Here is a 12,513-nt window from a genome sequence, read left to right on the forward strand (position 1 = left end):
CAGCTCCTCAGGAGACTGGGGTGGAAGGATTGCTTGAGCCCAGGAGGCAGAGGTTGCGGTGAGCTGAGACAGTGCCAGGGCACTTCAGCCTGGGTGACAGAAAATAAATAAATAAATAAATAAATAAATAAATAAATAAATAAATAAATAATAAATCAACTAAAAATGGATTAAAGATTTAAATGTAAGAACTGAAATTATTTATTTTTATTTTTATTTTTTTGAGACGGAGTTTTCCTCTGTCGCCCAGGCTGGAGTGCAGTGGCGCAATCTCGGCTCGCTGCAAGCTCCGCCTCCTGGGTTCACGCCATTCTCCTGCCTCAGTCTCCCGAGTAGCTGGGACTATAGGCACCTGCCACCATGCCCGGCTAATTTTTTGTAGTTTTAGTAGAGACAGGGTTTCACTGTGTTAGCCAGGATGGTCTCAATCTCCTGACCTCGTGATTGCCCCCCCTCGGCCTCCCAAAGTGCTGGGATTACAGGCGTGAGCTACTGCGCCCAGCCAAGATCTTAAATTATTAAACTAATAGAAGAAAACATCGGGAAATGCTTCAGGACATTGGTCTGGGCAAAGACTTTGTGGAGATGATCTCAAAAGCACAAACAACAAAAGCAAAAATAGACAAATGGGATTATACCAAATTAAATAGCTTCTACAAAAAAATCCCATGCTGATGAGTAGGATCAATATCATTAAAATGGTCACACTGCCCAAAGTCATGTATAGATTCAATGCTATTCCTATCAAACTACCAATGACATTCTACTTTAAAATTCACATGGAACCAAAAAACAGCTCAAATAACCAAGGCAATCCTAAGTAAAAAGAATAAAACTGGAGGTATCACATTTTCTGACTTCAAACTATACCACAGGGCTACAGTAATAAAAACAGCACAGTACTGGTACAAAAACAGACACATAGACCAATGGAACAGAACAGCAGGCCCAGAAATAAAGCCACACACCCACAACCTTCAATCAGATTGAAGATCAATTTCTAGTCTTCAACAAAGCTGACAAAAACAAGCAACAAGGAAAGGACTCTCTACTCACTAAATGGTGTTGGGATAACTGCCTAGCCATATGCAGAAGACTGAAATTAGACCCCTTCCTTATAACATATACAAAAATCAACTCAAGATGAATTGAAGACTTAAATTCATCAATTTAAGATGAATTTTAAATTCATCTTAAGATGAGATGGACAAAACTATAAAAACCCGGAAACAAAACCTAGGCAATACCATCCTGGACCCAGGAACAGGCAATGATTTCATGACAAAGATGCCAAAAGCAATTTCAGCAAAAGCAAAAATTGATAAATGGGGTTTAATTAAACTAAAGAGATTCTGCACAGCAAAAGAAACCATCAACAGAATAAACAGACAACCTATAGAATGTGAGAAAATACTTGCAAACTATGCATCTGACAAAGGTCTAATAAACAGCATCTATAAGGAATTTAAACAAATTTATAGAAAAAGTAGGCCGGGCGCGGTGGCTCAAGCCTGTAATCCCAGCACTTTGGGAGGCCGAGATGGGCGGATCACGAGGTCAGGAGATCGAGACCATCCTGGCTAACACGGTGAAACCCCGTCTCTACTAAAAAATACAAAAAATTAGCCGGGCGAGGTGGCGGGCGCCTGTAGTCCCAGCTACTCGGGAGGCTGAGGCAGGAGAATGGCGTAAACCCGGGAGGCGGAGCTTGCAGTGAGCTGAGATCCAGCCACTGCACCCCAGCCTGGGCGACAGAGCAAGACTCCGTCTCAAAAAAAAAAAAAAAAAAAAAAGAAAAAGCAAACAACCCCATTAAAAGGTGGGCAAAGGACATGAAGAGACACTTTTCTAAAGAGGATATGCATGTGGCCAACAAGCATATGAAGAAAAGCTCAGTATCACCACTGATCATTAGAGAAATGAACATCAAAATCACAATGAGATACCATCTCACACCAGTCAGAATGGCTATTATTAAAAAGTCAAAAAGTAGGCCAGGTGCGGTGGTTCACACCTGTAATCCCAGCACTTTGGGAGGCTGAGGCAGGCGGATCATGAGGTCAGGAGATCGAGACCATCCTGGCCAACACGGTGAAATAGAATAAATTACAAAAAATTAGCTGGGCGCGGTGGCAGGTGCCTGTAGTCCCAGCTACTCGGGAGGCTGAGGCAGGAGAATGGCGTGAATCCAGGAGGCGGAGTTTGCAGTGAGCCGAGACTGCTACTACACTCCAGACTGCGCTACTACACTCCAGCCTGGGCGACACAGCAAGACTCCATCTCAAAAAAAAAAAGTCAAAAAATAAGAGTGCTGGCAAGATCGAAGTGAAAAGGGAACACTTACACACTGTCTGAGTGTAAATTAGTTCAAACATTGTGGAAAGCAGTATGGTGATTCCTCAAAGAGCTAAAAACAGAACTACCAGGCCAGGTGCGGTGGTGCACACCTATAATCCCAGCACTTTGGGAAGCCGAGATGGACAGATCACTTGAGGTCAGCAGTTCGAGACCAGCCTAGCCAACATGGTGAAACCTCGTCTCTACCAAATATACAAAAATTAGCCAGCACGGTGGCGCACGTCTGTAGTCCCAGCTACTCGGGAGGCCAAGGTTGGAGAATTGCTTGAACCTGGGGGGCGGAGGTTGCAGTGAGACAAGATCGCGCCACTGCACTCCAGCTTTGGAGACAGAGGGAGACCCTATCTCAAAAACAAAACAAAACAAAAAAACAGAACTACCGTTTGATCCAACAATTCCATTACTGGGTATATACCCAGAGAAATAAAAATCATTCTACCATAAAAAGCAAGATGCATGTGAATGTTCATTGCAGCATTATTCACAACAGCAAAGATACGGAACTGGAACCAACCTAAACGCCCATCAGTGACAGAGTACGATAAAGAGAATGTGACACAGATACACCATGGAACACGATGCAGCCATAAAAAAGAATGAGATCATGTCTTTTGTGGGAACATGGATGGAGCTGGAGGCCATTATCTTTAGCAAACTAATGCAGGAACAGAAAACCAAATACCGCATGTTCTCACTTATAAGTGGGAGTTAAATGATGAGAACTCACGAATACAAGAAGGGAATAACAGACACTGGGGTCTACTTGAGGGTAGAGGTTGGGAGGAGGGAGAGGAGGAAAAAAAAAAAAAAAAACTACTGGGGGCCGGGCGCGGTGGCTCACGCCTGTAATCCCAGCACTTTGGGAGGCCGAGGTGGGAGGATCACAAGGTCAGGAGATTGAGACCATCCTGGCTAACATAGTGAAACCCCGTCTCTATGACAAATAGAAAAACTTAGCCGGGGATGGCGGCAAGTGCCTGTAGTACCAGCTACTTGGGAGGCTGAGGCAGGAGAATGGCTTGAACCCGGGAGGCGGAGCTTACAGTGAGCCGCGATCAGCACCACTGCACTCCAGCCTGGGCGACACAGCGAGACTGTCTGAAAAAAAATAAAAGAAAATAACTATTGGGTACTAGGCTTAGTACCTAGGTGATGAAATAATTTGTATAACAAACCCCCATGGCATGAGTTATTACCTAAATAACAAAGCTGTACATGTACCCCCAGATCTGAAAGTAAAAAAAAAAAAAAAAAAAAAGCCACTAAAAAATTAAAGTTTCTGCACAGCAAAGAAAACAATAAAGAGACAATCTGCAGAGTGGGAGAAAATATTTATAAGTTATTTATCCAGCAAGAGATTAATATCCAGAATATATAAAGAACTCAATAGCAAAAACTCAAATAATCTGATCAAAAATGAGCAAATAAACTGAATAGACATCTCTCAAAAGAAGACATATAAAAGGCCAGCAGGTACATTAAAAAAATGCTCAACATTACTAATCATCAGGGAAATGCAAACTGAAAATATAATGTGATATTATTTCATGCCAGTTAGAACAGCTGTTATCAAAAAGACAAAATAAGGATGCAAGGATGCAGAGAAAGGGAATTCATATACACTGTTGTTAAGAATATACATTAGTACAGCCATTATGAAAAAGAATATAGAGGTTCCTCAAAAAACTTAAAATAGAACTATTATATGATCCAGCAATCACACTACATATTCAAAGGAAAAGAAATCAGTATGCCAAAGAGGTGTCTGCACTCCCACGTTTATAACAGCACTATTCACAATAGCCAAGATATAGAACCAACCTAAGTGTCTATTAACAGTTGAATGGACAAAAAAAAAAAAAAAAAAAAGTGGCGTGTATACACAATATACAGTTTACAGAAGACAATTTGTATTTATCATAAATGCTTGTGTGTCTACAAATGCAAGCTGTAAATTTGAAGGGTTTACTTTTACTCCCAGGGAGAAGTAAATGGTATTACTGACAAAATATTTTTAAGTTGTTATAGAATTTTAGAGTTTAAAATCAAAATTAACAAACATTTTGTGTTCTCTGAGGGATTACCTGAAAAATGTTTATAAGGGCAATTGATTCGTGTTCCTGAATAACTTAACCTTTTAATATTCATGATTAGAATACTTTATAACTTATTGAAGATTGAATAAAAGAAAGGCTAGGAAGCGGTTAAGAGCATAGACAAAACAAACATATAGATTATAAGACCAAAATAATTACACACAAGGGACGTATTCTTAATTACATTTCTATTCTCTTTGTTTTCATTTTATTCTTGATTCAGATGTTAGCGTACTTATGAAAAAATACGAACCACAATTTTTCTTTCATTGTTCAAGTACTATAACTATCTCCCTGTTAACACTTAACAGTACTAGAAAATAGTACTGTGGAATGGGAATTTTATATTTTATCTAAAATTATTAGGCATTGTCAGTACTGCCTAAAAATTGTTTCCAAGGCAGCAAACTGAGAATTATGCTTGAAATATACATAAAATACATTTTGATTCAACTAACATTAAGAAAAATACCAAGAATACCCCAAATCCCAGTCACTCACATCCATCAGTTTACTTTCATACTTCTGCACACCAACCACAGACAGTCAATTAGTAAATGCTAGACATGGAAAGAGAAAGTCTTCTGCTTTTACAAAGGGCTGTAAGCAAGGGAGAAGCCCTAAGAATGTTCTTCCTCCAAGAATTAATATTCTTTATTTCATGTATATGATTATTTTCAACTTTTATTGAATTAGCTAGTATGGTAGCTCGCTCATGAGTTACAGAGTACTTAAAAGTTTGTATAACTTTCAAAACTGAATAGCTAAATTATTAAGATCTTATGTGCCAGAAACTGTTCTAAGAAATTTGCATGTAATGACTCATTTAATCCTCACAAAAAAACCTTATGAAGTAGGTAATACTGTTATTTTCATTTTATAGAGAAGGAAACTGAGGCATAGAGAGGTAACATGCCCAAAAATGGAGGTAGTTTGCCTATGGACCAACATTCTTAACCCTGTCATATACTAACTCCATGCCTTTAATGTGCTGTACATAAAATTATAAAAGTCTGAGGCCAGCGAATTTCTGTCTGGGAACATTCTCTTACAATTCACATTCCGTCATTTACTAATGCTAAGCCCTGTGGACTTACTCTATGTCCTTGCAAAGTCATGCTGAAAACAGAGGAAACACAGCAACACCAAATGAGTCAATTTGGCTTACTGGGTCAGAATTAGGGATGCTTATTTTGAACAGTTTTATTACGTAGTCAGAAATAAGAAGCAATAAAGAACAGCTCTCAAAACAAGAACTTCTATTGGTAGACTAAAATGTAAAAAATGGGGACACAGACACAAAAGGCAATACGAGTATTAACATCTTCAGGGGATTAAACTGTTTACATTTAACTGAAACAATTTTGTCAAACAGAAATTCCATCTGATGAAAATGAAAATGTAGAGCATGAGGACTCTAGTTAGTAATACTGTATTGTATATGAAACATTTCCTAAAAGAATATATTTTAGGTGCTCTTACTACATACATGAAGACAGGTAAGTATGTGAGATGATGGACATGTTAATGTGACAGCAGTAATAATTTCACTGTGTAAATAAAAACATCATATTGTACACCTTAAATATATAAAATAAAAACAAAACTTCTCTTAAATAAAAACAAAAACGAAAATATAAAATTAAAGGCAAGCCTAAAACTGGGAATTTGTTAATAAAAGACAAGTGATCGTTTATTAAATAACATGCTAACAGCAATAATTTAGCTTTTAAAATTAGTCTTATCTAGAAAAATCTTCCAAAATAAAGACAAAAATTCATGAACAGGTGCAGACTAAAAACATATTTAGATTCAGCCATGAAATAGTTAGTGGACCACAGAAGAAGAAAACAGATGTACATCTCTGCAATATATGATTTATACATTGCTATCCTGGATTACAAGTCCATTAAACATCTGTGCCCAATTCTGGAGGGTATATTCCATTTTTGTCTTTCCTTGTTGGAAACACTTGTAAAAAGAGAAAAAAAAAATGCTTAACCATGGTTCATTCTAGATTTTTGTATCCTTATTATGTTGTATGTAAAGAAAAAACAAAACAGGAGTCTGTGCAATTTAAGTTTAAAATGCTGGTTCATGAAAATGTGGCTACAGATTTAAAATAGTTGTTTACCATTTGCCTACTGTTTCAGCCAATGTGCCTGAAACATGGAGGATAAATTTTAGAAAGCACACCTGCCCTTTGTTTAATTATGTAATTAATGTTTTCCAGTTTCTCACATCAAAAATCCTAATGAAAGTACTAAATAAAGTTAGGGACTTGTAGGATTTAGAAGATACCATAAATGATATTTCCAATCCACAAAGATGACTGAAAATAATTTAGCACAAGCCTTCTTAATGCCTTAAATGCAAATTTCACTAGAGAAATAAGGCCATCCAGAGCTGATTGCCATAAGTTCAGTGTCCAATGCCCCACCTAGAGCACTTAAAACAGTTGTTAGACTTCAACTCGCTTAAAACAAGGAAAGCCAGACAGTGAGATAATGCAAATGCTTAAAAGTAACACCTTTGTGGCGAGGAAGAAGAAAAGTTCTTAGTTATCCCTTCCTGGACACACTGATTTGTTTTTCATTACTGGCTTCCAAGCATCTTGGCTTCCAAACAACTGGCTCCTTTCATCTCAGCCTCCAGTGACTCCAATGACTGCCTTCCTGAAGAAGGGAGAGGTCCTACCCAACCAATGCTCTAAAGTGAAAAATGTTCTTTATTTCAGTTAGAGCAAGAGTCCCCAACCCCCAGGCCATGGACGGGTACTGGTCCATGGCCTGTTAGGAACTGGACTGCGCAGCAAGAGGTGAGTAGCAGGCCAGCACTACCACCTGAGCTCTGCCTCCTGTCACATCAGCAGTGGCATTAGATTCTCATAGGAGCATGAACCCTATTGTGAACTGTGCATGTGAGGAATCGAGACTGTATGCTCCTTATGAGAATCTAATGATGTAAGATGGAACAGTTTTATCGTGAAACCATCCCATCCCTATCCCCCAATCCATGGGAAAACTGTCTTCCATGAAACTGGTCCCTGGTGCCAAGAAGTCTGGGGACTGCTGAGTTACAAGTACAAACTAGGAAAAGAGAAATCACAAAAGCTGTCTAAAATAGAGGAAAATTAATGTCAAAAGTCACTTATACAGAGGATAAAAGATATGAGAAGTCATCAAGAGAGTGAGACAACCAGACTTTATAATGCCCACAAGTTTATAATTCCTAGGCTACTGCTACAAGAACCCAGGGCTGGGGTTGCACAGTGGATGCTGGAATTACAGCATGCCTGTCTGGTGGGAAGTGGAACCACAAAAGAAACAGCTTTTGCCAGCAACACACTAGAGATAAAGAAGGGAAGAAATGCCCTGGCTTCTCCCTTTCTTAAATTTTGGGAGATTTAGTGTTTCTAGTGTTTCCCATTGGGTTCCCCAAACTCAGTAGAAGTCAGCCATCACTGGAGCTTCGGAAAGGCAGCCTGCAGGGTTAGCCCTCCTTAGTACAGAAGAAAGCAGAAGGGTACAAAATGGATTCCAGTACAACTTTCAACAGTACAACGTTCAAAGTTCACATCATAAAGACAATCTCATGAATTCATTCAATCCAGCTAACCGCAGTTATTAAACCAGCTGGTTCTAAGGTATCAATTGCATATTAATAATTCTAGATCATCTTTCAGATTTGGAAGTGAAAAATCCTAGAACATCAACATCCAGAAGTATAATTCTGCTAGGCAGAGAAAGAACTATCCCATTAGTTATTGTAATCAGATATATAATAATGTTCAACTGAGGTAACAGGAAGTTTGGACAAGTCTTTCTTTTGGTTTGCCTATAAAGTCTATTTTGGAGTGATTTAAAAGATGCATTTTCCAAGAAGAGTAAAATATACAGCATAAACTATTTAAAATTCTTGTCAAGTATATGCCTCAAATGTGCTTTCTCGGAAGCATCTTTTCATAGTCTAAAGAAATGTTACATTTTTAATTCATATCTACTTTTTCAATTCATGAGAAATTAGAGTGCTGATACAAATTCTTTGGTGTGAGAATATTAATATTGTGACTAAAGGTTGTTTAAGGCCAATCTTAGCATTAAAAAAAATCAACATACTGTTTCACATACAAAATCGTAACCGTCAACAACTATGACTGTCATCAGCTCTAGACTGGAACTCCCTACACTACTACATTAAATCTGAATATTCCAAAAGTTCCTTGAAATGTCTATTTCACCAGGATTATAACTATGTTTATTCAAAATTTATAAAAAAAATATAAAGCAAAACTCATTGTTTTAAAATTTTTTGATAAATTTATTTTATGAAAATATATCTACCAAATAGAACTTTAAGGAAAAAAGAATTTCAAAATAATTTTAAAATCTTTATTAGAAATACTATCCAGCTTATTTCTGTCAAATTGACATATCAGTAAGTATAATCAGCTGTCAAATACAATTTTTTTTTTTGAGGTGGAGTCTCGCTCTATTGCCCAGGTTGGAGTGCAGTGGTGTGATCTTGGCTCATAGCAAACTCTACCTCCTGGGTTCAAGCCATTCTCCTGCCTCAGCTTCCCAAGTAGCTGGGATTACAGATGCCTGCCACCATGCCTGGCTAATTTTTATATTTTTAGTAGAGATGGGGTTTCATCATGTTGGCCAGGCTGGTCTCAAACTCCTGACCTCAGGTGATCCACCTGCCTCAGCCTCCCAAAGTGCTGGGATTACAGTTGTGAGTTACCATACTCAGCCCCCATTAATTTTATTTTCCATATATTTAAAAATAAATATTCTGTCTTGACTCAAGATTTCAACAGCAAATTATGAAGCTATGTAACATGCCTTCCTTTTATTATTTCAATAATAGCAATAAATTCTATTTTACGTGATAATGGACATTGATTACTTGGCCTAACAGATTAGAAAGATAGGACATTCAGTATGATAATGGTGGCAGTATTATGTTAATTTTGATGAAACAGTCCTAATAAGTTCTTACTAGTCCCTGAAGGCTTTCAGGCAAACACTTAGATATCTAAAACTTAGAAAGTAGAAAAATAATTTATTAGGCTTTTTAAGATAAAAAAGATAATTTATCACTTTTTAAAGATTATGAATAGCCAATAAATAAGCGCCATTTCGGAATAAACTACTGTAAGAAGACTGTAGCTATTTTTTAAAATTACACATTATAGTATCTAATGTAGCTACTTAAAAAATAATGTCACCATTCTGCCATGTATCGAATAAAATTAAATTCAGGAAAACTATTATCTTATTCATTACTTTAAAAAAGTGTTTTCATTTTACCAATGAAAGTAGTTTTTTCCGTAAACACTCACCATCCACTCAGATATAATAACATCCACTTTTTCTACAGGAAGATGAACTTCTTCAATCTTTCCTTTAATTAGTGTAATAGTATCTTCAAGTTTATTTAGTCTGAAAATTATCATAATGAATTAGATTAGTAGATTAAACAGATTCTGAAAGCTAGTTAAATTACATAATTTTTTGCCAACAACTCGTTTTGTGAGACAAAAAAGTATTTCAATCAAAGTTTAGTTGTTCTTTGGACACTATAATTATTTTATGGTTATTCCATGAATGCCCAAAAATGTTTCTGGTTAATATGGCAATACAGTGAACCAATATTTAAAACTTGAGTTTGAAAAGAAATCCAAATTTTATCAAGAATAACATGTCAATGAAGTTACATGTCTTTAAAACAAAAAACAACACAGAGGTAAAGACAAACATATAAGACATACAAAAGTATGGTTTAAAGGGAAATAGTGTGTCTGTCATAGGGCTGAGAGAATTTGAAGCCCCAAGCCCCTAATTTAACCCCCAGATTCTCTGGCATTTGTCAGCTATGTGATCTTCACCAACATTTTAAGTAATTTCATTGAGCCTGTGCTGCTCAGGTGTAAAAGAGAATACTGACCCTATTTATTTCACAGGCTATTAAGAGGATCAAATACTTGTGAAAGCTATACATGTATCTATAAATAATAATGACACTATCAACAAAAAAACATTAAGTGTTATATAAAACCTGAAATCCTATCACTACCAAAAATTATTTAACCTTGACCAGTGGCAATCATTAGATGTTTTTATACACTTGCTAATAAGATTAGCAATATTTTCAACCTCCCCTTCTTTTGTAATATGAAACAACAGTTAATTTCACAAAGGTGAATGTAAGCTGCTGGTTAAGTTTATATCTGATTAATAAATTCTGAATTCTCAGAGGTTACATTTTAACTACAGAGGATTTTTTTCCTCCATCAAAGAAGAAATTGTCCCTCCTTAACTTCATTGGGTATTATTTACATACAATTCAATGCATTCATTTTAGGTTAATTTTGTTAAATTCTGAAAAACAGATACTTTGTTGACCACCACCATCAATATACGGAACGTTTCCTCTTCCCCTAAAGATTAGTGCCCATTCCGAGAAAATCTCCCCATCCACAAGCAACCACTGATTTTCTTTCTTTCATTATATATTAGAGTTGTATTTTACAGAGTTTCATGCTAACAGAATCGTATTGCTTCTTTTTGTGCCTGGCTTCCTTCGATAAGCATGACATATTTTCAGTTTCACGTATGCTTTGTGTATATTAGTTTGTTCCTTGCTACTGCTGGGTAGTATTCTACCACAGGGATAAATCACAATTTTGTTTATACATTCACCTGTGTATATAATTCTGGATTGCTTCTAGCTTTGGATCATAATGAATAAAGCTGCTATAAACATCTGTGTATAAGCAGAATTGCTCCATCAAATGGTAGTGTATATCTAACTTTTTAAACAAACTGCCAACTTGTTTTACAAAGCATATAAACTATTTGACATTTTAAGCAGTAATACATGTGCATTCCTGTTGCTTCACATCCTTGTTAATACTCACTATTGTTGATCTTCGAAACTTTCACTGTGTAGAAAGAATTCATTGTGGTTATAAACTGCATTTTCCTAATGATCAAGTATTTTTTCTAGGCTTGCTTGCCATATTCCCAAGTCTTCTTTTGTTTGAATCTTTTGCCCATTTAAAACATCAGGTCAGTTGAATTCTTTTTTTTTTTTTAAAGACAGGGTCTCACTCTGTTGTCCAGGTTAGAATGTGGTGGTACAATCACAGCTCACTACAGCCTCAACCTCTCCCAAGCTCAAGTGATCCTCTCACCTCAGACTCCTGAGTAGCTGGGACTACAGGTGTGTGACACCATGCCTGGCTAATATTTGTGGTTCTTTGTAGAGATGGGGTTTCTCTACATTGTGGCTGGTCTCAGACTCCTGGGCTCAAACAATCCACCTGCCTCAGCCTTCCAAAGTGCTGGGATTGCAGGCATGAGCCACCACGCTCAGCCCAGTTGTATTCTTATTACAGAATTGTAAGAGTTCTTTACATATTCTGGATACAAATTCTGTCAGATTTATGTACAGTGAATAATTCTGCCATACTGTGGCTTGGTTCTTAATTTTTTAAATGGTATGTTTTGAAGAGCTAAAGTTTTTAACTTTGATAAAGACCAACTTATGATTTTGTTCTTTTATGGTTCATGCTTTTGGTGACATATCTAAGCAATCTTTGCCTATACCAAATACTTCACCTATGTTTTCTCCTTAAATGCTTCTGCTTTCATTTCAGTTAATTTTCCCATATGTACCTTGTTCATTTTTCCCCCATATCAATAACTATTGATACAGAGTTGAAAAAACTTTGTTCGACAGACTATCAACAGAGATAGTTTCAACGTTGTTGGGAAAACTATCACTAACTTAGGAATTACTTTGGTATCTTTGTCAAAAACAACCATGTATGTAGAGATTTATTTCTGGGCTTTCAATTCTGCCCCCCAAATTTATGTGTATTCTTATGCCAATATAACACTTTCTTGATTACTATAGCTTTAAATTCAGCCAAGAAATTTGATAGTGTACATCCTTAAAGTTTATTCGTTTTAAAAATCCTTCTGGCTATTCTTGATCATTTGCACTCCCATATCAATTTTTTTTTTTTTTTTTTGAGATGGAGTCTTGT

The 12,513-nt window shown here is 36.6% G+C and overlaps 1 protein-coding gene across 6 annotated transcripts in view; it reads right to left on the reverse strand.

The window, feature by feature from the left end:
- LOC105487011 (protein arginine methyltransferase 3) overlaps positions 1–12,513 on the reverse strand; it is a 129,043-nt gene that overhangs the window by 76,285 nt on the left and 40,245 nt on the right. For all 6 annotated transcript variants that reach the window (XR_011610769.1, XM_011750275.2, XM_011750274.2 and 3 more), the window contains one exon: positions 9,802–9,901. Coding sequence is in view for 5 of the 6 variants with exons in the window: in XM_011750275.2 (XP_011748577.2) it covers positions 9,802–9,901 (100 nt within the window). In the remaining variant the exon portion in view is untranslated. The remainder of the gene's footprint in view (positions 1–9,801; positions 9,902–12,513) is intronic.

Source organism: Macaca nemestrina, chromosome 12 (assembly GCF_043159975.1).
Source record: "Macaca nemestrina isolate mMacNem1 chromosome 12, mMacNem.hap1, whole genome shotgun sequence".
Lineage (NCBI taxonomy): Eukaryota > Metazoa > Chordata > Mammalia > Primates > Cercopithecidae > Macaca > Macaca nemestrina.